Source organism: Hyaena hyaena, unplaced genomic scaffold (assembly GCF_003009895.1).
Source record: "Hyaena hyaena isolate Hyena2069 unplaced genomic scaffold, ASM300989v1 scaffold_613, whole genome shotgun sequence".
NCBI classification, from domain to species: domain Eukaryota; kingdom Metazoa; phylum Chordata; class Mammalia; order Carnivora; family Hyaenidae; genus Hyaena; species Hyaena hyaena.
This window is the reverse complement of record NW_024081245.1, coordinates 513877-539448: the sequence shown is the minus strand read 5'-3', so window position 1 is coordinate 539448 and position 25572 is coordinate 513877. Positions and strand designations below refer to the sequence as shown.

The window sequence follows — 25572 nt, the reverse complement described above, 5'->3', positions numbered from 1 at the left end:
CATATGTTTTGATTTTCTGTCACTAAGGGGATTGGGCACTCTTCTTTGTAAGTTGATGGGTTTGACTTTCACTAATATTGTCAGTATTGAGGAAGATATTTCTCATGTGTGATTCAGATATACTTCCTTCAAAAGAAGAGAAAAGCAAGACCCCACCCATGTTTCTGTGCATTAAAGTAGGAAAACCAATGAGAAAATCCTTTGCCACTCATACTGCAGCCATGGTCCAGCAGTACGGCAGACGAAGAAAGCAGCCAGAGTACTGGTTTGCTGTTCCTCGGGAGAGGTAAGCGTGGGCTCACATGGAAAATGTTGGTCTGTTAGATTCTAGTTGCATCTTGATTTTTTTTTAAAGATCTTAGAATAGTTAACCTCATTCTTAAGAGACTTATCCTAATTGTATATGCTAGAATTTCTAGAAGGATATTTTTTGAGTAGTTTTCTGCTAAGGAGTGGTTTCAATTCAGCAAATTTGAGGTCATCATAAGTACTGTGGGCTGAAACACTTTTATAACTTTCTACCCAGTTGAATTTTAAACAAAGGGAGACTTAGATCTTCTCAAAGGCTGTTAATTGGAAGTGCAATTCTATTAAGAATACAAGGGTACCATGGAGCAGATCGAAACCTAAGGACAGTAGAGAGGCATGGTTGCAGTTCTTAAAGTGCTTTTATTCTAGGGAACTAAAGCTTGCTCTGGCCTTCAGGAGGGAGTGTCTGTGACAGTGCAGCATGAGAAGTGTGACGTGACATCACCTGGGTGGGTTCAGGGGACTGACTGTACACCTCTGGAGAGATTTGTATTTTTAATTGCCAAAGGAGACATTTTATCGGTTATGTGACAGTCCCGTCTAGCAGAAATAGTGACACTGAAATTTTTTAGCAGTCCATTATTAAGGACATCTTTATAATCAAAATAATTAGGAGATACTATCTTTGGAAAAATTAAGTGTTTTCCTTTTGTATATGTGGTAGAATAAAAATGTCTTTACAAAGGCCTTCCAGTCAGTTATTTAAAATTGTAAAACTCACACATTTTTCCTTTGCCCACCCAGTTATTGACAGTATCACCTGTGCAGACCGCTTGGCTAACACACCTGCCTTAAGCTTCCTTAAGCATGAATTGTTAATAAAGCAAAATTAAATTCCAAACAAGGGCATACCTTCTGGTTGATTAGTATCCAGAATAATTCTCATCAAGGGAGTTGCCCTGTTTTAATAAATTATAGTTTAACATGAAAAATAGTTAATAGGATTTTAATTAATGAATTTGCCAATATCTGTTCCTTGTCTTAGGCACAAACCCATGTTAACACAGACATTCAACATAGTTTTTGTGTTTATGTTATACTTTTCTACCTGTGCTTGTAACCCCTATGGTGTTTCATTGAAACTTGCAGGATATTAGGGAGATAGAAAAGAAAATGATCACCTTTTACTATTTAAAAATGTTTTGGGGCACCTGGGTGGTTCAGTTGGTTAAGCGTCCTACTTGGACTCAGGTCATGATCTCATGGTTCATGGGTTCGAGACCCGCATTGGGCTCTGTGCTGACATCTTAGAGCCTGAAGCCTGCTTCAGATTCCGTGTCTCCCTCTCTCTGCTGCTCTCCCAATATGCTCTGTCTTTCTCTCTCTCTCTCTCAAAAATGAACAAACATTAAAAACATTATTTAAAAAATGTTTCAACAGAAGCAATGTAAATTTCTGAAGCTCTATTAAAATTCAAATTCTAAAATCAAATTTCACACTTGACTATACCTTAGCGATTTAGGCCAACTCCTGATTGTATAGATGAGGAAAGCAAGTCCCTGAAACTTTCAGCCACATTGTCAGTAATGTGAACCTTCAGGGTCTTCCAGAAAAATTGCATGTTATATATGTCACTTTTTCTTTGAAAATGTATTGTTTCTAATATAACAAAATTGGGGGGGGGGTCCTATTTTATCTTTAATGAAACTGCACCAAGGACTCTTGTAGTATAGCAAGCCCACACATGTAAATCTTATATTACTATCCTTTTTTTAATCCTGAAGAAATCTGTAATGCTGAAATACTTTGACCTCTTGTACGTGGGTTTTGTGGGCTTTTTAGAGTAGGTCACTTGTGAAATTCCATTATGTTGTATTTTATAGTGTCTGTGACTTATTTGTCTTTGGCTAACCTGATGTAATTAATATTCCTTCTTAAACTAATTATGCATTAACCAAACATTTTCTGGGAGGCATTATATCTCACTGTGTTAATGATGGATTTCTTTGTATAGATGTTAGGAAATTTTTGTCTTAATTGTTCTTTTATGTGTTTCCCTTTCTACCTACACTATAGGAAGCCACATTTTTGTTTAAGTATAGGAAAGACGGAGTGGTTTTATAGTTAATTCCCACCTAGACCTCCAAGTACACATAAGAAATAAGAAAGTCATGTTTGTTTCCAACTTGTGAAAATCTTTCAGGCTTCAGGATCATCAAAGTCCTTACAGAGCTAAGACGTGGCATGCAGTGCGCCCTTCTCTCTGATGTTAACTTCTGGATTCCCTCGTTATATCAAGCTGGGCATTTCTACACGCTTTTCTATTTAATAGACTCTTCTATGCATTGGAATTTCAACAGCTTTTCTCATTGGAGGTCTCTTTGCCTCTTCCAGCATTTGAAACTCCTTGTCACAGGAGGTTAATAATTTTGATATTGATGTAGCTTCATAAATGTTTCACTCCTCCTCTTTATTGTTCCTGATACTTCAAAAATATGTTCGTTTTCTCCCCTCTTGTTATTATTACTAGGAAATTAACTCTACCAAAATGTTTCTGTCTTTGTTTACAATGTGCTCTGTGGCTTCCATCATGCCATCACTAACTGAATAGTCTACCAAGTAAGAAGATGGCGGGGGGTGGGGGGAGGCAGGAGAAGAGAGGATGGGAAGTTACATATAGTCTGTATTTATCCTCTTTGGTTGGGGTGGTTTTTCCCCCCTGGAATCCTTGTTATTAAATTTTAGATACCAGACTACCTAAATATGTAATAATAATTTTATTTAACTTGGTAGAAGTTGTCAGAAGATCTAAGACCCCTGGGGACCCAGGAAAGCTGGTCGTTTCTTCTTGCACTCCTGTGGGCTGCTACTTGAGACATGTGCATTGAGGGTTAAAGTGCATGTCAGGTTTAACCTTACCTCCCTGTCTCCATTGTAGCGTGCAGAATCACCTACTTCTCTTGAATTGGCTGCTCATGACAAGAGTGTGCTTAGGAGATTTGCAGTGTCCAGAACCTGGTAAATTCAGGCTTTTCCTACTCTCACTCTTGGTGGTAATTTAAACTTGAGGATAGTGGATAGTTTTACTGTGTATAAATCATCTACTACAGGATTTCTCAACCTTGGCACTACTGACATTTTGAGCTGCTTAATTCTTTGTTTAAGGGGTTGTACTTTGCGTTATAGGATGTTTAGCAGCATCTGAGGCCTCTACCCATGTGATGCCAGTAGTACTTCCCCAGCTGTGACAACCAAAATTATCTCCCAACATTGCCTGAGGGAAGAAATTGTCCAAAGGACAAAACAACATCACACTGAGAACCACTGGCCAAGTGTTAGACTATCAGACCAGGCCTACAAGTGGTAATGAACCATAATAGTCAAATAATTTAGGGATTTGATTACTTAAAACTTGATTATATTCCATTGTAGTCACAGTAATTTAGTCATCTGCATGTACTTTGTTTCCTTTACTCAACCTTAATTCTTTTTTGCAGAGAATTTCATTAAATTTTTTTAATTTTGTTATTAATCTATGGTTTCATGTCTATAAAAAACAACACAATTGTTCCTGCAGAGATTATTTATCTGGAGGAAAATCCTAAATTGATAGAATACTACAAATAGTAAGGTTTATGATATTGACAAACATTTATTTTTTTTTTTTGCCCCTGTACTTTGCACAAGCCTGTGCTAGAAGGTGTCTGTAAATGTGAGAAGACAGTCTCATGCCCTGCCCTGGGAGACACCTGGCGTTGAGCTGCCCTGCTCTGGCCAGTGGGATAATCGTGCAGTGATGAATGAGAATCCCTAGAGTAGTGTGCCTGACCATGAGATACTTTATCCATTTGAAACATAGTTTCTTAGTTTGGAATATGGGTCATTGTGAGCATTAGGTAATTAGGTCATGTTTGAACAAACACTAAGTGCACAGGACCTTGCAGGGGTTGGTCTGGTTCTAGGTAAATAAGACTGCGACTCTAACTTGAGAAGCTTGTGAAAAGCTCTTGAAACAGTTCCTACAATTTTTACAGACTTGATATGATTGTATTCCGTAGATTTGGATACTGTTCTATGTAGAAAATACAATGGTCTTTTTTTCTAATACTAAGAGATCATTTCCTTTTTTAGAAAGAACCAATAATTCCTGTTAAGATTGATACTTCTTTTTTCTTTCTAATTACTTACGGTCTCAATCTCTGAAGTGTTTTTATAATAATTGATTTCATATAATCCAACTTTTAAAATTGGATGGAAATGGAATCAAACAGCAGGAATTGGGTAGAATTTGCCAAGTCATGCATAAATGTTAAATCCAAGCTGAATTAATTAGTTAGTGTGGTTCGTGTAATAAGTAAGCTAATAAGAGAGGAGAAGAGGAGAGCCTTTTAAAAGGCAAATTTAAGAAAAAATTTAAACCTGAAAGTAATTGTGCTAAGGTAATTTTAGCAACACTTCAACATACAGATAAGTCGAGGGAAGCATCTATTTTGCAGTCTGCCTTTTTCCCACGTAATATGTACACTTTCCATGTGAAATACTATATTATATAAAAAATACAGTTAGCACCCCCTTGTTTCATCCCCCTAATGATTTAATCATGCTCCTGCTTTGGATATTAGGTTGTTCCACGTTTTTTGCCATTATAAGCAGTGCTACATGAAACATCTTTATAAGATCCTTCAGGTGGTCTTACCAAGCCAAAGGACATGTGTAAGGCACATAAGAGTGTATGACAATTTATACACCCCCAGCATGAGAGTACCCTTTCCCCCACATGATGAGGAAGCTGAGTCATTCTTTATTTCTATGTTTGGTAAGGAGGAAGATGCAGCTTCATAACTGTTTTAACATTGAGTGGGTGCTTGTTAATTTGACATATGTTTGATATAAAGTAAGGTCAGTAGTGACCTGAGGCTTTTTATTTGCGGTGACTCCTTCAATAATAAAAGTTTACTTCTACCTTGATATACAAATACATTTTTATTAATTATTCTAAAATACCATATTCTCTGATTAGCTTCTAATTAAGATCATCAAGCACTTTGATTTATATGATAGTTGTATTTTTGTGCCTGCCCACATTTGGAATAAACTCCTCCTGTATAAGTTAAGTTGATTCTGTTTTAGAAAGCATGATACTTTCTTCTATAAAGAGTAACTGATGTTCCCAAGCCTTCATAAAAGCTGAGTTTTTTAATACTTTCAGAATTAAAATGAGTAATGCACCCGTGAGCACACTTTCACTTTTCCCCAGCTGTGAGAGAAGGCTGTGAGGGCAGCCAGCATACTCTGTCCGTGCCCTCCTGGCCTCTTTTCCAGCACAGGACTTCGGATGGTCTTTTGCATTGTTTATTTCACTTAAAACCCATGATAGTTTTGTAAGGCATGTAGTGTTATTCCTCATTTTACAGATGAGGAAAGTGGGACATATTAAAAGAAAAGCTGGTTTTTGACACCTTGCTCAAACTGGCAAATATCAGATCTGTGATTTAGACTCAAATCCATTTGATTTCAAATCCCTTTCTTATAACCAGACACTGCAGCAGACAGCTGAGACTGTATTAATTATATCCTTTATTTAGGTTGACAGATTGCTAAAATAAGGATGGGAAATGCCGCAAACATTCAAAGCCCTGTCTTGACTAGTGAGGTAATGAAAATCTGCAGCATCTCCAAATTTATTCATATCCTTGGGCCTTGCCGAAGTGCCCTCCATCTGAGGAGATGTGTCTCCGTAATTACAAGGAGAGGAAGTGACTGATATTTTTTTTAATTTATTTATTTTTGAGAGAGAGAGAGAGAGAGTCAGAGTGAGCAGGGGAGGGTCAGAGAAAGAGGGAGACACAGAGTCTGATGCAGGCTCCAGGCTCTGAGCTAGCTGTCAGAACAGAGCCCGACGCGGGGCTCTAACCCACAAACCGTGAGATCATGACCTGAGCTGAAGTTGGATGCCCAACCTACTGAGCCACCCAGGTACCCCGGAAGTGACTGCTATTTTAAGGATGATATTCCACAGATTAATTAAATTGATATGGTCTTGTCAGAACATTGTATAGAAATAAAGAGCTTGACTAAAATGTCCTTTCTCTAATGTTAAAGAGTTTAACTTGCAGCTGGTTAAGGTGAAGGCTGCTTCTAGCGTTGGCTCTTTATTAGAGTGAACTTTCATGTGCTGCAGTGGCTGTCTGGTCCCAAACAAACAAAAACCCAACAGTATTCCTTCCTTTGAAGCTAGTATCACAAGATCCAGTTACCTTATTTTACATGACTCTTACAGTGCCTTGTACCTAAACTGAGGTTCCCTGTTCTCTGCTGCAGTTCCCCTGATAATCTATTTTGTTACCTTATGGTCAAAATAATCTCAAAAGATATTTTGATCTTGTCATATTGCCACTAAAAATATCCTAAGCCTTCGGAATTAAAGTCCAAATTCCTGTGTCCTTTTTATTTTTTATTTTCTCACTTTAAGTTTATTTATTTATTTTCAGAGAGACAGAGACAGTGTGAATGGGGGAGGGGCATAGAGAGAGGGAGGCAGAGAATCCCAAGCAGACTCTGCATGAGAGAGCAGAGCCCAACTTGGTGCTTGGACCCATGAAACCATGAGAACGTGACCTGGGCCAAAACCGAGACTCAGATGCTTAACCAACTGAGCCACCCAGATGCCCTAAAATCCCTTGTTTGCTTTTTAAAGCTTTTTATAGACTGGCCTACTTTCCTGACGTTTTTTTCATTTGCCTGAATCTGTGGCTTTACTAAGATTGGTCACTTTATGGGTTTTGCCTGCTAGGCCTAGGACCTTTCTAGATTGGCATCTTTTAAAAATACTGTATTCCTGGGGCGGTTGGGTGTTTTAGTCGGTTGAGCCTCCAATTCTTGATTTTGGTTCACAAGATCCCAAGGTTGTGGGATCAAGCCCCATATCAAGCAAGCCTGCTTGGGATTCTCTCTCTCTCTCTCTCTCTCTCTCTCTCTCTCTCTCTCTCTCTCTGCCCCTCCCCATTCACTAATGCTCGCTCTCTCTAAAATAAAATTTAAAAAATTAAAATATAATATTCCTGAACTCAGGCAGTTCCCCTCTCTTCTCTGCCTGTACAAATCCTTGTTTCTCAGAACAGTACCCCCGACGATGGTCTCTCCCTAGACTGGCAGTAATAGTCTTTTCTATCTATACTTGACTGGTGAATAACCCACAGGCATGGAGGCACTGGGGGAACGAATGGAAGTTTAGCACCTTTTCCTCCTGTAGGATCAATCTCCTGTAAGTTTCTAAATTTAGAAATATTGAGGATTAAAGCCAGTGAAGGAATGTGTTCTGTCTCATAGAGATGAAAATATATATAGTTAACAAGGAATTCGTGGCTTAGATCAATGGGTACCAAACTTAGTTTTGTAATAAAACCATCTGGGAGCTTTTAAACATACAGAGTATCTAGTCCTTCCCTGAACATCCTGTAGCTTGGGATTTAGAATCGAATGCTAGAATCTGTTAGGCAACTTCTGTACATATTGCGATAAACAAAGGAAGATAATTGTGTTCTTATTTTATTTAAACATTCTATAGCATTGATACCTTTGACCATCATATTTATTAGACACCCTTTTGTTCTGTCATTCCTTCCTAGTCTTTCCTTCCTCTGTTTCCTCATTAAATGTTAACCCTTAAAAGACCTTCTATGTTTCTGACTATCTATATGATTACCTGCATCTAATTAACTCTGTCTTATATGACGATCATGTCCAGCTGTCTTCAGTCTAGAACTTTCTACTGAGCCCCAAACACATGTATACTTGATAGTTTTCAGTATTTGGGTCATCCATGGATCAGACAAATTCAAAGCAGATCATGCCCTAAACTGGGTTTCTTATTTCCACCATTGTCCCTGTCACTTTCCCTATAACTCTTGCTTTCTATTTTCTCCATCATAGTAACTGATACCACAGGCCACCCCATCCCCAAAGCCAGAATGTGGACATAATCTTGCCTCTCAGTCATCTTCCCACACTGGTCCGTGCCACAGCTAGCTTATTCTATCCACTTGATATCACTAGGATCTTTTGCTCCCTTGCTGACCCTTCTGTGGACAACTGGCGATATTTTGATAGAAGTAAATGTGAATCAGACTTATTGACTGGCTTGCTTGGCATATCCAGCTTCCCCTCCCCACCCCCAGCCATATTACCCTCCTCACCAAAATGCATGTTTTAGTTCAAATGTCTCCTCTAAGAAATATTCTTTGTCTAGTTTAGATGTACTGTACCCCCACTTCTGTCATAGCACTTAACTATACTCTTCTACAGATGTGGACTACTACGGGCTTTTGACACTGTGTGTTATAATATTGTGTCGTAGAAACAGCATAGGATCTAGTATGTAGCATACTTCTAAATGCTAATTGGATGGATTCATGAATAAATTAGCCTATAGTCTCATAGATAAAAATATTTAAGTACCTTATTCCTTAAAACTAAAATAATGCATAAACTTTATATAATATTTAGAAAAATACAAAAAAGCAAAAAGGAGGAAAAAGCTCTTAATTTGTTACACCAAGCCAGCTGCAATTTATTTTTATTTTTGTAGACTTTGCCCTTTTTTCTATGTATGAATTAATATAATGATAGTATGTGTGTATCTATCTATCTATATAGATGTGATAATTGAGTGTGTGTACGTAAATGATACTCTATAAACTGCTTTTACTAAAATGTATCTTTCTTTGCCACTAAATATTGGATGTGCGTTTAGTGAGCATGCATTACTTTTCCAATAAGAGATAAAATCATAAAAATGAAAATTGATTCTCCTATTAAACCAGATTTACAACATGGGGTGCCTGGGTGGCTCAGTCAGTTAAGTGTCCAACTTTGGCTCAGGTCATGATCTCATGGTTTGTGAGTTCGAGCCCCGTGTTGGGCTCTGTGCTGATGTCTCAGAACCTGGAGCCTGCTTCAGATACTGTGTCTCCCTCTCTCTGTGCCTCTTCCCCACTTGTATTTTTTCCCCCTCTCTCTTAAAAATAAACATAAAAAATTTAAAAATAAAAATAAAAAAATAAACTAGATTTACAATGGAAAGATGTTCAAATCCTAAGCAAAATGCTTTCAAGAGCATTTTCCTTGGAGGAAAAAAAAAAAGGATGAATTAAAGGAATGAAACAGTAACCTAGTTTTCTAGTATGAAATCTTTAACCATAGTTAGTGCTGAATTTTCTGATCAAAAGTCCTCTTGCTTTTAACAGGTTCAAGGCTAAATTGAAATCTTTGATGACTGTCAATGCCAGTAAGACTATAGTGCTAAATAGTCTTACTAGAGCAGCTTAGGCCCTACTTAGCCCAAAGAGGTATATTTCAGAATACAAGCCCTGTGATTTTCAAGTATAACATGTTATTATATCATTCTATATTATTGTTGTGATGTTTGAAGATAAAAGTGTTACTATTAAAAAAAAAAAAAAGGTCTCCAAAGTTATCCCTAAAGAAACGATCTTTCTCTTTTTGTATTTAACACAAGTTTAAGTTCTGGAAAACTGCTAATCAAATGTAACTTATAGGATACTTATAGCACATCAATTTTCTTTTCTTTTAATGCTTTGAAATGTTTTGAAGTGATGTTGCTTCCTCTCATACTTTTTCTGGTTACATTACCTTTTGCTTTTATTAACTTAAGGTTCTAGAAATTCATCATCATCTTTTAGAAGCACTATTAGGCAGCCACCCTTCAGTAATTTCAGTAACCAGCTTTGGCAAAAGCTTCAAGTTAATCAGTGACTGTAGAGCCAGACCTAATTTCATGGAAATATAACTTCCTTGGTAGGAGCTCTTCGCTGGGGTGGCTGTGTTTTCTGCTGCAGGAGTGAACACCAGCACTTTGGAGTGTGGCTTGTGGCCTGTGTCCACCGCATAGTAGTTCATGCCAATGGGTGCTGCACACAGCGTTTGGGAGTAAGTATGTAGAAAGTAATTATTGCAAGCCGAAAGGCCTGCAGGAGCCAGAGGGAGGAATGGTGGGAGGGAAGCCCGGGGGGGCTAGTGTTAGTCACCTGTTCTGGGGAAGAGCTGCTGCGTACCTGTGCACCTCTGTACCTCCAGCAGAATGCTGCTGTGCCATGGATTGCTTGGCCTTCGCATCTTTTGCAAAAGAAGCTGAATATGTGTGTCAGATCTGCCCAATTTTTAAGTATTAGCCACTGTTTAAAATAAAAAGTACAGATGCTGAGTCCAAGGTATGGGCTGTCAGCCTAAGGCCTTCAGTGTTGATATTAACATAAACTTTTAATCTTTTCTTTTTCTTTTTTTTTTTTTTTTTTGAGAGAGAGAGGGAGAGGGTACAAGTGAGGGGCGGAGTGAGGGGGAGAGACTCCCATGAGGTGCAGAGAGACAGAGAGAGAGAAGCAGGGTTCACCCAAGGCAGGGCTCGAGCTCACCCGATGTGGGACTCAAACTCACGAACCGTGAGATCATGACCTGAGCTGAAGTCAGATGCTTAATGACTCAGCCACCAGGGGCCCAATTTCTTCTTATTTTTAAGTGATCCTTTTTTACAACTGTAATTGTTCTGATCAATGATTCTCAGAAGAGCTTTCCTATTATTTTTGGTGAACCAGGATAAAGAAGCATATTTAGTTGATATTTTGTAAATAAATTTTCTTTTTATAAACACACTAAGACCCTGGAAGAATAAGCATTACACCAGGGTATTACTAATCATTGGTTTCATTTGGAATTGTAGAATACTGGATCTGAAAGGGACCTTACAGGGCAAGGAAAATGACCTTTTTCATAGAAGGACCTTGGGTCAGGCCTTTAAGGTAGGTTTTAAGAGGTGGTAGTTTTCTAGTATACAGCCTCTGTGGCCTGGAGCACTTTGCCTTCTTTGGCTTCTCTGGCTGTATTCAGAATGTAGTCTGGGGAAGTTTTAGATTGAAGTGCACTGGACTATCTTTAATTTCTCATCAACAATACAAATGAATGGGGGACTGCATACATGTGTGTTTCCTTATTCTCTGGGTCACATTCTTACTCTCTTCATCCCTTTCCTTGTCTTCTTCTTATTTCCCACTTTCTACACCATAACATCTCTTTTTAATGTGATAGTAAATTGTTTGATGGTTCCTGCTTATAATTTTTAAATCAAGTGGGTGGTTCAGGGGCTATATCTTGCTGTATATAGCCTCAGTTTCTTTCCTTACCAGTAAAGTGGACCTTGATAAGACAAGAATGCCTTAACTGCTTCTAGGTTATTTTGGTCAAGTTCATTGGTCTATGTGGTAGCAAGATTTTAGATAATCACATGCAAGGGACTTTGTAAAAGGTCTGTCAGAAAGTAGAACTTACATGTATATTTAATATTCCAGACACCTATATGAGGAGCTAGGTTTTCTTATCTTCATTTTAGAAGTTCAGAGATATTGAGGAACTATCCCAAAGCCTCCAGCTAGTAATAAATGGGACCAGTTTGGGAGTTCAAGTCTTTCTTTACCTTAGACATGTATGCTTTTTTTTTTTTTTTGCTTTACCTCATAACTATGTTTAAAAAAAAATAAAAGAGAAAAAGAAACAGATAATAGTAAAATGCCAGCATGGCCAATTTTAAGAAAATAGATTGTGATTGTACCTAAAGCACATATACCTAAAGTGTGACTAAGTAACGTTTTGTTCCAAGCATTAACTCAGATTTTTTTAAAAAAATAACTTATTGTCAAGTTAGCTAACATATAGTGTATACAGTGTGCTCTTGGTTGGGGGAGTAGACTCTCATGATTCATCGCTTACATACAACACCCAGTGCTCATCCCAGCAAGTGCCTTCCTCCACGCCCATCACCCATTTTCCCATCTCTTCCCCGCCATCAACCTTCAGTTTGTTCTCTGTATGTGTCTCTTATGGGTTTGCCTCCCTCTCTGTTTGAAACTATTTTTTCCCTTTCCTTCCCCCATGGTCTTCTGCTAAGTTTCTCAAGTTCTACATATGTCAACTCAGATTTTTTTTAAATCAGGTTTTATATCCTTCAGCCCTCTAGTTTGTCAGTTACAGAGTGTTAAGGAAACAACAGTTAGACTAACCATAAAGGAAATGGTGACATATATTGGTTGAGACCAGTATATGAACTGACCTGAGGTTGATCCCAGATCCACCCATAACATACTGTGTTGGTCTCAGTTGGTCAAGTTGGTGTTGGTCAAGTTAATCTATATAAGGATCTCTTTTTTCTTCTGTTAAACAGAAATGATAATTATACTGGCTACCTCATGGGGTTATTATGAGGGGAAAAAAGAACTTGTCCTTGTACTTAAAGTTATTTGTGCCACTACCGTTACTCTTAACATCTGTTAATCCTTTGCTGCCTCTGAGGTAAGGCTGTTGCCTTCCAAGAACTTGTATCATTTACCTTCTTTGCATTTCTTTTTCACAGATGACAACTTTATCTGCTAAACAGGGATTTGTGCCTTGAATATGGTGGCTCCTTTGCAGTGAATCCTAAAAGGATCCTTGTGTTGATGATAAAGATCTTTGAGGTTTATGAAGGAATCTAACTAAGCTCCAATTTGTAACTAGACAGAGAACCTAAACAAAACCTGAATACCAGGTTTTGGTGTATTAACTGTTGCTGGGTGGGTTGGCGCCGGTTTTGTGCCTGGAAGAGTATGCAGGCAAGCTGCCTCGTCTCCTGTGTCCGCTGCCACATCTGAGCTCTGGTCTTGACCTTGTGGCTAGATCACTAATGTAGCCTCCTCAACAGAGCCTTTGTTTCTAGTCCTATCTTTTCCTGACCTTCTTTCTCTACTTGGCTCCACAGCGGGTCTTTCCAAACTACAGATCTGGCCAGGCCACTTCCTACCAAAGCCCTGGCCGTTGCCTCCACAGCATCTGCAGTAGTGCTTTCTCAAACTTTAGCCACTCACACATTCCTTCACAAATATCCCCATGTCTGCGTACCGTCTGTCCTACTGTTTACTTAGTAGTTGTCTGTAGGAAACTTATAGCAGTTATTTTTTTATTTAGCCTTTTCCTGAGCAGTAATATATGTGAAATCAAAAGTATAATGTGCTAGTTGTATTTACCACTGCTAATATTCTGTGGCTGTTAAAATATGTTCCTCTGTGTGCCCTTAGAAGTCACTGGAGCTGCTCCTCATACACTTTGGAAAACAATAGCCTCAGGATAAGGTCCAAGCAGTTTATCTTGTGCTCAGGACTTTCTGTGACCCACCCAGCGACCCAGTCCCTCTGGCGTTTGCATTCTCCTTTCCTGCCATTCCATTAAGCAAAGACTCAGCCTTGCTCTTTCATTCCACCCCCAGGAATTCCTGCTCTGTCTGATGAGTTGTCAGTACACACCTCCCCTCTCATGCCGACTGGCTTCTGTCATTGTGTTGTTGGAGCTGTGTTTGGATTTTTTGTGTACTCCCTTTCACCTGAGCCCTCTAGAGCAGGGCCTGGGTCTCCTGCACCTGCATGGCCCTGTTCTTATTACAGAATCTTCGGTTAGAAGTCACCTGTGACCTGACTGCATTGCCTTTCCTTCTACTGTGTCCACTTTGCCCTCCTTCTAGCGTCACCCTGCTCTTGTCCTTTAAATGCCTTGTCCTTTTGCACACATTCCCTGCAGCAGGATGCCATTTCCCCTCCCTCAGCAGTCAGAGTAACGATGTCCGCTGGCCTCCCTGATCCCAGCCCGAGATGATTCCCCTCTAGGCTTACCCTTGTCATCACTCTTCTTTAAAAAATAATAGTAATAAAGGAAAGAGGCAGCAACATGAGAATAGGATATTAGAGCAAAGGTACAAGAGCCTCTTGCTGGAAGAAAGAGCACATTTTGGAGACTGGCACAAAACAGAGCTCTAACACACCCCCAAGGAGTGTTAGAATTTATCCTTAAACCTACAGGGAGACATTGGAAGGATTTTATACAGCTGGGTGAAAGTGATCAGGTTTGTATTTTATAAGATCACTTCTGCCTTCCTGTTGTTTCTTCTTAGCTTCCTTCCAGGACCACTTCTATTGCTTCTTCCTTAAATATTAGGTTTTCTAGGATCTAGCACTTGACCTCACTCCCTGCTCACATGTGTTACCACGCCCATTGCTACCTGATAGTGGCCAGTGTTGCAGTAATTACTGGTAATTGTGTTGGCCTGACCAGAGGTAGCCTGAGGCAGCCAAGGCCAGGGAAATTCAGTGACTCATCAGAAACCACAGGTGAGTTCCTGAGTGGGTTTTAAAAAAAGCCGTCAACAGGCTTTCAGAAGTCAAGACAAATGATCACTGAGATACTGTTGAATTTGACAGTAGATCACTTTTGAGAAAATCAGCTTCACTGAAGCAGGGAGGGAGAGAACAAGGTTAAAAACTCTGCCTCCATCCAGAGAGTATCTGAGGCAGGTTTAACAAAGGGCATATACTAAAAAGTTAATAGAATGGAAGAATTCCAGAATGAAAAGAAGTTGGAAGTTATGCTAACCCAAATGTCAACAATAAGCTCTGAAGTGAAGATGGGACATGAGAAGGGAGCTTTAGGGATAAACAAAATCCAGAAGCTTCTAAATTGAAGGATGGGGAAATGCAAGTAGGTTTGTGGATTAAGATGAAGGAGGGGTGCCTGCCCAGGTGGCTCAGTGGGTTGAGTGTCCAACTTCGGCTCAGGTCATAATCTCACGGTTCATGGGTTCGAGCCCTGCATCGGGCTCTGTGCTGACAGCTAGCTCAGAACCTGGAGCCTGTTTCAGATTCTGTGTCTCCCACTCTCTCTAACCCTCCGCTGCTCATGCTGTCTCCCCCTCAGAAATACATAAAACATTAAAAAAAATTTAAGATGAAGGAAATAAGTGCAGGGAGAGGTGGGATGGGATAATGGAAGAAATTCACCAAGTGTCAGGACTGTCGAAAGTACAGACAAGAGGGTTAAAATGGGTAAAAGAGGAATTCCTTCTTTTAAAGAGAAAGATACTAAGAGGGAAGGTTGAGGGGAGTACATTATCAGGATGGTACAGTGGAGAGTTCTCTGTTTAGAAAGGAAGGCAGGTAGGAGAGTGAGGTAGAGACCTAGCAAAAGCAGAGGTCTGGAATAGCTACTGTTTAGAAAGTTAAGGAAGTAAGTTAGGGCTGAGTAGGGAGGCCCCTGAGGGAGGGAGGATTTTCTTAGCCAAGGTTAGGTGCCTTTGATTTGTAGTGGATCCATTAAGCACAAATAAGAAAACCCAGCAACATCCATCATCCCAAGAGAGGCGTCAGCAAGGTGATTGTTCTTGTGAGAAGGTTTTTGGAAGGGCAGGTGCGGTAGGAGGATCAAAACTGTGCTTCTAGGGCGCGCCAGTGAGGATGAGACGGAAAGATTGGTCTGAAGTATGTGAATCCAGGAGGGGCTAATGGGGAAAGAGGAAGAGTGGGGGGTCAAGGTGAGAGCAGAACTGAAACAGAAAGAGGGGGAGTGGGTGGAGGGGAGGTCTGCAGAGGGACGAGGAGGGAATTTCCAGCACTCTGAGACCTGTCTCCAGAGGTCAGGGTTGACTTCTGGGAACTAATGACCAGGAAAACCCAGTTAGCTAAAAAGAACCATTCCAAGAATTAGGTTAAATAAACTTACAGTCACTCTAATCTAGAAGGAAAAAAAGATGAAGTCATATCCTCTTCCTTGCTCCCCCCAATTAAATTGTAAAAATAAACAAAGGATAGAGAATTGAGCAGAAGTAGAACTAGAAAGGGGTCATTGATGCCTTCCATTTGGTCTCCAGAGGCCGAAGAATTAAGTAATCAGATTGGTTCCAAATGGACTTTAATTTTCTCTTGTGGCACAGGCCATTTTAATTCTTTATTCCTTTGGCTTTCCCTTCAGGGGCATAGTATGGGCCCCATGTCTATGTGAGAGGCTATTGCTGAGGGAAAGTAGGGTGTGCCAGGGCCCTGAACATCTGAGAGAAGGGACATGAACATTTCCCATCTGGATGCCCCATTTGCAGAATGTACTTTTGAGGTTTCTCATCTCAACTTACCTGAGGCTTCCCAAGGTTGGAGCAACTTTGTTGGCAGCAGAGATCAAGCCTACCCCCAGAGACGGGAGGAAGGCCATTCAGGGCTTCTGTCGTGTCCACTGCAGCCAGTGGAGAACCATCCCCAGGAGCACAGCTGAGGTAAGGCAGCTGCCCTGTGATGCTGCCCAAACAGGGAGCAGAGTCTTGGCAGTGCTGTGAGCCTATTAATGGAAGGTATGGGAAGAGGAATAACTAGAGGGCAGCACGTGCCATAAGGGCCACCTAAGGCACCTCACTAGTGTTACTTACGCTTCATTAATGAAATCTAAAGCCAAGGAAGTAGTTGACCTGTACTATGAGACATCTGATTGTAGACAGGTACAAAAATGTACTGTCTTCCTTGGGGTTCAGAATTCATAAAAGAAGAGGCAGTCAGCTTGGACTGGCTGGAACATTTCCAGTGAGGGTGTATTCGAGCACATTTTTGAATTTGCTAAGCCTCAATTTTCTTATTTTTAAGTTGGGCATAGTAATACTTGCCTCTTAGAGCTGCTGTACAATGTAGCATCCTTGAGACAAGGAATCACATCTTTTCTTTTTAGGTCACTAATATATTTCATCAGCATTGCTTAAAACATAAGGTCACTTCTTCGGGTGCGTGGGTGGCTTAATCGGTTAAGCTTGCAACTTCAACTCAGGTCATGATCTCATGGTTTGTGAGTTTGATCCCTGTGTTGGGCTCTGTACTGGCAGCTCAGATCCTGGAGCCTGCTTTGGATTCTGTGCCTCCGTCTCTCTCTGCCCACCACCCCCCACTCATGCTCTGTCTCTCCTCTCTCAAAAATAAACATTTAAAAAATTAGAAAAAATTAGGTCACTTCTCTGTTTAATATTTTAAAAAATTTATGACTCTGACCCTCTTTTCTGTGATACTTTGAGAATACCTCTTCCCTCCCTTCTAGATCCTTTTTTCTATGGTAAGTCCAAAATGCCCAGTGCTTCACCCAGTTTAAAGGGCTGCTCTGGCCGCTCTTTGACACACTACAAGCTGTTGAAGGATAGGACACTCACTCTGGCAACAAATCCAGAGTCCTGATTTACCACTCACTAGAAACCCAACAGTCCCAAGGGAAGAGGTTTGGGAGAAGAGGCCCTTTTACCAGGTCATCCCAGATTCCTGCCCCAGGCTGAGATATTTATTGTAGAGAGAATGGCACTGGCAGGCAAGAATACTTTATTCCAAAATTGACCTTATTCCCACCCTACACCCTGTTACAGCTTTTGAGAAACACATACACATATGATATAAGTAGCCATTTCCTTCCCTGGTATGCCCAGTGTGGCAGGTAATTTGGTCTAAGTTTTACCATCGGCACACTATGCCCAAATTGACCCATTCCCAAAATAATTATGGCATTCATAAGGATCCCAGGATATCAGTCTAGACCATTCCTTCCACTACCTTGAAGAGTTTCTTTTCAAGAAGGGTGCGGTAGGGAAAAGGATATTGCCCTTTCCTATGGGTTTATCTCTATTTGGACCACTTTAATTAATCAAAGATGCTTTAATAATCTTGAACTTCAAAAGAGAGGATATTAGGCACAGGATTCCTCCTTCTTAGGAAATCCTTTGGAGTTTATACAGATCTTCCCTCTCTCTCACCTTCTAACTCATCCCCTCCCAGTGGATTGTAAGAAAAAGTTGTCGATGACAGAATGTCCAGTTATATCTTCCTCCAGAGTAATAAATCCTACTCACCTCACATCTACATAATTAAAAGGGTCTCCTCAAGCAACTGAATGTCTTCGTCACCAAAAAGGAAAGTGACTGGCAGTTTCTAGGATAGGATCTCTCATTTAAATATTTATTGACCCACAGTTTGTACAATTTGTGTTTTCTTATTATGTCTAAGAAGGAATGAAATCAGGGGGGGTAACTAGGTGGCTCAGCTGGTTAAGTGTCTGACTTCGGCTCGGGTCATGATCTTGTGATTCGCGGGTTCAAGACCCACATCAGGCTCTGTGCTTACAGCTCAGAGCCTGGAGCCTGCCTCAGATTTTGGGTCTCCCTCTCTCTCTGCCCCTCCCCCACTCATGCTCTGTCTGTCTCTCAAAAATAAACATAAATTTTTTTTAAGAAAGTAGGGAATCTTAATTCCAAATCTGCACCTCACTTCTTATACCCTCACAGTCTTGCATGGGGATATGTATCAGCATGAGCTTTAATCATTTCTTGGGATGCTTCTTCAGTGTTCATATTTACACAGTGACTTTCCCTATGAGGATCAAATATTAGAGAACAAATGAGCAGTCCTTCATGGAAAGTAGGTCCAAATAATGACAAAAATGTGTCTGCTGTCAGAACCGGGAAGTTAACTGGGAAGCAATTTAGAAATCAGTGGCAATAAGGGTAGGGCTTTGTAGTATGATTGAAAGAACCCTGATTGTCACGTCAGAACATCTAGTCCTGGCTGTGATGCTGATGGTAAACTTCAGAGCCCCCATTCCCTTATATCAAAGATGAGTTAGTTGAATTAAATGATACCCAATATCCCCAATCAGCTCCAATATTCCTGAAGGTAATCTCCCTGAGCGCAACACTGAGAGTTGTTGAAGGAAGCAGTACCCTCTGGCCACAGACCACCAGAAACACATGTTGAATGAGCTGGGTTGATGCATTGCTTGTAAAATAGAATGCACACCATGGGACTGTGGGCCATTTCAGAAAATGAGTGCTAAAAAGGAGGGCAGGATTTCGATTTGTGTTAGGTGATTCAGGGGAGGACTTAAGGGAGCTGGCATTTGGTCTAGATTAGATGCTATCAGGAAGCAGAGGTCATTTTATGATTGTCTTATCTAAGAGGAAAGAAGGAAGGAAAGACTAGACTACAGAGCTTAATGCTATAATTAGTAAAGCAGTTGTAGTCCAAATTGTACGGCTATTTGGTCATTTTTATGGCTGGACAGTGTTCATGTTTATGTTCAACAGAAGAATCCGAGGGTCTCGTGTTGAGTGCCAGGCCAGCTCCTAGCAGCACTGGGGTCTGGCTGGTAGCCCGGGCTGGCTGGCAAGTATCAGGGACTATTTTTCTTTTTCTCACAGGAAAGCTAGCCACTAAATAATTAGGAAGTCCTATTCATTGTAGATATGAGCATAGTAAATGTCTTCCTTTCCAGGAGTTAGAATGAAGCATATTTGGGTCTCTATTACAAAACATAGTTGAGATAGACTAAATATTAAGTGTTAGGAAACTGAAGGAGTTACCACTGTATACTCCGTCGCTGGAGTGGTGCTTAATTTTTTCTAAGTTACTTTTTCATAGGAAAATTTATACTGCATGGTATAAATACTTTCGAATGCTGCTGTTCAAAAGTGTGTGTGGGGCGCCTGGGTGGCTTAGTCGGTTAAGCGTCCGACTTTCGCTTGGGTCATGATCTCGCGGTTCGTGGGTTCGAGCCCCGCGTCGGGCTCTGTGCTGACTGCCAGCTCAGAGCCTGGAGCCTGTTTCAGTCTGTGACTCCCTCTCTCTCTGACCCTCCCTCTCTCTCTGACCCTCCCCTGCTCACGCTGTCTCTCTCTCTCTCTCCTAGAAATAAATAAAACATTAAAAAAAATTAAAAAAAAAAAAAGTGTGTGTGTGTGTGTGCGCATGTATTTATTGCTGATGGAAAAACAAACATTGATATCATTCCTAGAAAGGTCAACATGGTTTTTAGTAGCAAGGTTAGAAGGAATTGCTCCTCTGACAACACAGTCCCACTTCTGGGAATATATCCTACAGCTATACCTGTACACACACGAAGTGACTCACATGCGAAGTTATTTGTCACAACACTATTTGTAACAACACAGTCTTGGAAACCACCCAAGGGTCCATCTATAGAGGATGATTACATAAACTCTGGTTAATCCACAGAGCAAAGTACTGTGTCTCTATGAAAGAACGAATGAGGAAGCCATCTATATATTGATGTGGAAAGAGACTATAATATATTGTTAAATGAAGAAAGCAAGATAGAAAATAATGCTGTCTTTTGTAGAAATGGAAGACAAAAAGAAAATATATTTATGTGTATCTTTATAACATTACAAAACTATGCAGGAAATGAAATGAGTGGTCACTTATAAGGGAAAAGAGTGGGCACAGAATTTGTTAGACAGGGATGTGAGTGAGAAGGAAACTTTTCATTATTTGCTTTTTAAAATATAGTTTTGATGCTAATATCAGAAAAATGTCCTGCCTATTCCAAAAATTAAAGTAACTTAAAGGTATATATGATGTAAAATATCTTTCTCCCACCACATCCCATTCCCCAGAAGTAACCCATTTCAATTGGTTTCTTATATACTCTTTCATAATAGTCCATTGTACTAGTCCAGGAGTTCCAGAGAAACAGAGCTAAAAGGATATGTATATATAAATCTAGAGAGAAGGATTTGTCTGAAGGAATTGGCTTACGTGGTTGTGGGAGCTGGCAAGTCTGAAATCTGCCAGGGGAGGCTGACAGGCTGAAGACGCAGGAAGAATTTGATATTGTAGTCTCAGGTCTGAAGGCTATTTAGAGACAGAACTCCTTCTTGCTCAGGGGTCCTCAAACTTTTTCTCATTAGGCCTTCAACTGATTGCATGAGGCCCATTCACATTATGGAGGGTAATCTGCTTTACTGAAAGTCTGATTTAAATGCTAATCACATCTAAAAAACACCTTCACAGTAACATCTAGACTAGTGGCCTAAAATGGCCAAGTTGATGTCATAAACGATTAACCATCACATCCATGTAAAATTATATCTATATCTGGTTTTTTTTTTTTTAATGGAAATGATAGCATATCACACACACGGATACACACCTTGTCTTGGGTGCCAACTCTCCATGCTTAGAAGGAATAGGAGAAATCTCAAAGGAAATATGCTTTTAAAGTATATGAAAATTGATAATCCTGTATTATCAAAGGAAAGATATGATTAATATAAAAAGGGAAACAACAAGGGCACCTGGGTGGCTCAGTCAGTTAAATATCTGACTTTGGCTCAGGTCATGATCTTACGGTTCGTGAGTTCCAGCCCTGTGTTGGGCTCTGTGCTGACATCTCAGAGCCTGGAGCCTGCTTCAGATTTTGTGTTTCCCTATCTTTCTGCCCCTCCCCAACTCATGCTCTGTCTCTCTGTGTCTCTAAAACATAAATGTAAAAAAAAATTTTTTTAATAAAAATAATAAAAAATTTAAATTAAAAGGGAAACAACAGCTTTGAAACACATTTGATAGTGGTAAAAGTTTGATTCTGTAAAAGTTCCCACAAACTGAAAAGGAAAACACTGACTCCTCAGCCACAAAGAGCTAATTCATGAAGGAAAAGCTGTAGCCAGGAAGAAAACCTTTGAAAATTGTTCAGTGCACCAACACTCAGAGAAATGCCAAGTGCATCAGGTAAACTTAAATATGTATGAAACTCTTTTTTAAAAAAAAAAAGAGTAACAAGTAAGATGAGTATGTAACTTTAATGCAAACTAAACTGCTGGTGTCAAGAGTAAACTAGTGAGCCTTTTAAAAACCACCTGGCAGGATGAATCACAAGATATAAAATCATGCCCTTTAGCTCAGTAATCCTGTTTCTGGAACTCACCTTGAGGAAATAATTCAAAAGAAGGCGAAAGGCATAGATCCTGAGGTTGTTCACTGTAATGTTTGTACAACTGAAGAAATGGGAAGAAGCTAAATATCCTGAAGATGCAGAAATTCAGGCTATTTATGACTTAATACTTTCATGAAATGAGCGCATATGAATCCGGACAAAGACTAGCAACATGGCAGATGTGCATGATTGAATGTTACATATAGCAAACAATTATATGTTGGTCCTGATATGACAATGAGAGGAAAACTACTATATACACATGGACAAGAACAGATAGGAATACAGAACCCTAAAAAACTTTTGGTCCATTGGGATTTCAGAATTGTGGGGGTCCTTTCTTTTTTTGTTTTAGTTCTGTTAATATTTGTCTTAGTCCATTTGTGCTGCTTTACCAGAATGCCATAAGACTGGGTGGCTTATACATGACAGAAAGGTATTCCTCACTCATAGTTCTAAAGGGAAGATCTTGGGAAGTCCAAGATCAAGGTGCTGGCAGATTTGTCTGGCAAAGGCCCACTTCCCTGTTCATAGACAATTATCCTTTCACTGTATCACATGGTGAAATGGGGCCTCTTTTTATAAAGGCACTAATCCCAATTATGAGAGCTCATGACCTAAACACTTCCCAAAGGTCCTGCATCTAAATACCATCACATTTCAACATTACAAATTTAGGAGAGATACAAACATTCAAGCTATAGCAATATTGTTATAATATTTTTACATAATTATCACTTTTTAAAAATTAGCAATAAGTTAATTTTGCCCCAGACAACAGGCTTACATTGGAATTCCCATTTTGTAATTAGAAAAGACTTTAAGAATCATCAGATCCTACCTGTTGCTCACTTTGCCCACTGTGATGGCTGCAGGAGTAGAATCGAAGGTTAGAGAGCCTGTGATTCTCATACCTGGGGCGATATTGCAGGTGCTGGGACCAGAGTTCTTATTCTATGCTTAGGAATTAGCCATCTCTCTATTGATGAAGTTTGGTTAGATGCTACAGTACCTCCAGGTGTTAAATATGTATAAGAGAACAGAGAAATAGGAAGCCAGCCACATTCCCATGTCAATAAATTAGGTCTCTTTCTAATATCAAAACAACAATTAGTATTTACTTCATAGCTATTAAAGGTGTTTTTGTTAAAATTATAACAGTGCTTCACCTACATAAAAACCCACTGAAGTATTGTTTTATCTTTTGTGTTAAAAGTTCAGATCATTTTTTTCCATTGAATACAAGTGTCCAATAAATGAAGACCTAACGAGGAGATAATATTTGGTGTAAATATTTCATTGTGTTTTTCAATTTTATGTCTCGTCTCTTGATCTTTTCCTCAGATTGAAAGACAGGTTCTCAGTGTCTGTAGACTTCTACTTTCACTAGTTGACTTATTTTCCAAATTTGGAATGCACTCATGGAGGTCATCGTCACAGTGGGAAATTTCCCAGTTAGCAAAATGGATTTGCCAAGCAGGAAAAGGATGGTTGCAAGTGCCCAAGTTCCTACTTGTGCCTGCCAGGAAAGTGGATTTGGTGTTAACTCCTATGACGAACGTGTTTTTCAGGGTGGATCACTTGTACACGTTCTTTGTTCAGTGGTCTCCTGACGTCTATGGGAAAGATGCCAAAGAACAAGGCTTTGTGGTGGTGGAAAAGGAAGAACTGAACATGATCGACAACTTCTTCAGTGAACCAACCACCAAGAGCTGGGAGGTGAGCACTCAAAAGGGACTAGACTGTTGTGGCCGTTATAGTATCCAATCAAAAATTTCTTGCGTCCAAATACCAAGAACTTCTTGGCTGGCAAGAAGTTAGATTTCCTGTGCGCTTTTGAAATTATAGAAGGGGAATAACCTTATTCCTCTACTTGAGCTAGTTGTATGTGTCAGATAAACACCACCACTACTACTGCTGCTGGGCCATTTCACTTTCCTTTTTAAAAACTGCTAATGGGTCCCCTTTATGTACCGGATGAAATTCAGGCTCCTTAATGTGGTCTGAAAAGTCCTTCATAATTTTTCTGAGCACTTACCAAGCCCTTCCCAGTGGCACAATGGATGAGAGAAGTAGAATTTAGCATCAAGGAGTACAGATGAATCATTACAATATAATGAGATAATTGCCATTATAGGGAAAGTGCCAAGTGCTGTAGGAGCATGGGGCCAGGCACCTGAATGGAGCCAGGGGGTTAGGGAAAGCTGCCCAGAGTTATCTGAACAAAGATCAGAAGGGGTAGTTCAGGTAGTTGGGGTAGAATGGGCCATGGGCCATGTTCTGGCCAGAGATGAAAGTCTGTGCAGAGGAATGACTGAGGGAGAAACAGAGTTTGGGGCATTTGATAAACTAACAGGTTCACTGTGGCTGGACCATAGGGTGCAAAGCTGTAGGAGGGGCAAGAAATGAAGCAGGAAAAGGAAGCAAAGGCACATCACAAAGGACCTGCGAACCATGTCTGTCTTCCCAAAAGCAGTGGGAAGGCACTGAACAGTTTTGAGTCTGGAGAAGTATACACGCATGCATTTCAGAGAGCTCTCTTTTCTACCAGATGTTCAAGAGATGGAGGAGTTGGACAACACTTGAGGTTCAAAGACACATTAGGAGGCCCTTGCAGGCATCAGTGCTGAGAGATAGTGGTTGCTGCAGGAGTGGCAGTGGGGATGGAGAAAATTGAGTGCTTTTGAAAGATAATTAGAAAGTGGAATACACAGGATTTTATGAGTAATCAGCATCATATGTGGACATTGAGGAAGATACAGAGATTGATCTCTTGGTTGTTAGAGTGAGAACTGAAGGGGTAGTGGTACCTGCCCTTCACTGAGATAGGAGCATAGCAAGAGTATTAGATTTAGTAGAAAATCTACTAATCTGTCCAAGAGACAGAATAAAACTTAGGAGAAATATCTGAAGATATGATTTGGCAGTCAGTGGCAAAGTTGAAGTTCTGAGTATAGATGAGGTCCCTCCTACATCTGCCTGTACATATACCTTTCTCCCGAGCTGCTCCTCTAGAGTTCATAGCTGCCTCCCAGGCACAGCTGCAAGAGCCCATGAGGCTGAGGTGGTGTGATATTGGTATTCTGGCCAAGGTGCCTAAGAATATCAAGTTCTGTTATCATCTAATCAGCTGTGTCTAAGAGGCCCTCATAATATATGTGCACAAAGGAAGCAAAGCCAGGAAATGTACATTTCCTTTTTTTTTTAATTTATTTTTGAGAGAGAGACTACATGAGTGGGGGATGAGCAGAAGGAGAGGGAGATGGAGGGAGAGGGAGAGGGGGAGAGAGAGAGACAGACAGACAGACAGACTCCCAAGCGGGCTCTGCACTGTCAGTACAGAGCTCAACATGGAGCTCAAACTTGGCAAAGTTGTGAGATTGTGACCTTAGCCTAAACCAAGGATAGGAAGCTCCACTGACTGAGCCACCCAGGTGCCCCTGAAATGTCCACTTTCTTACTGAGGCTGTCGCCTCTTGCTCCAATACGGAGTTCCAGAGAGAAGATTTAGATTGCATGGTTGTGGGGGAAGGGGGGTGTAATCTTTGCCTGATGAGGCCTGAGTATCTTGAGCAGGAACAGTCCCCCTTGAAGGACTGTTCTGCCTCTCTCCACTAATCCCATCCTTGAATATCAGCTCTTGACAATCCCAGTACCCCAATGAGAGGAGAGGCCGCACCTACCAGTACTAGAGGGAAAGAAGCTAAAGAGGCACGT

General features: G+C 40.3%; 1 protein-coding gene across 4 annotated transcripts in view; it reads left to right on the top strand.

Annotated features, from left to right (window-relative positions):
• Positions 1-25572, top strand: part of NCOA7 (nuclear receptor coactivator 7) — a 150868-nt gene that overhangs the window by 105620 nt on the left and 19676 nt on the right. For all 4 annotated transcript variants that reach the window (XM_039257344.1, XM_039257346.1, XM_039257343.1 and 1 more), the window contains exons 10-11: positions 118-286; positions 23427-23574. In XM_039257344.1, the coding sequence (XP_039113275.1) occupies positions 118-286; positions 23427-23574 (317 nt within the window). The remainder of the gene's footprint in view (positions 1-117; positions 287-23426; positions 23575-25572) is intronic.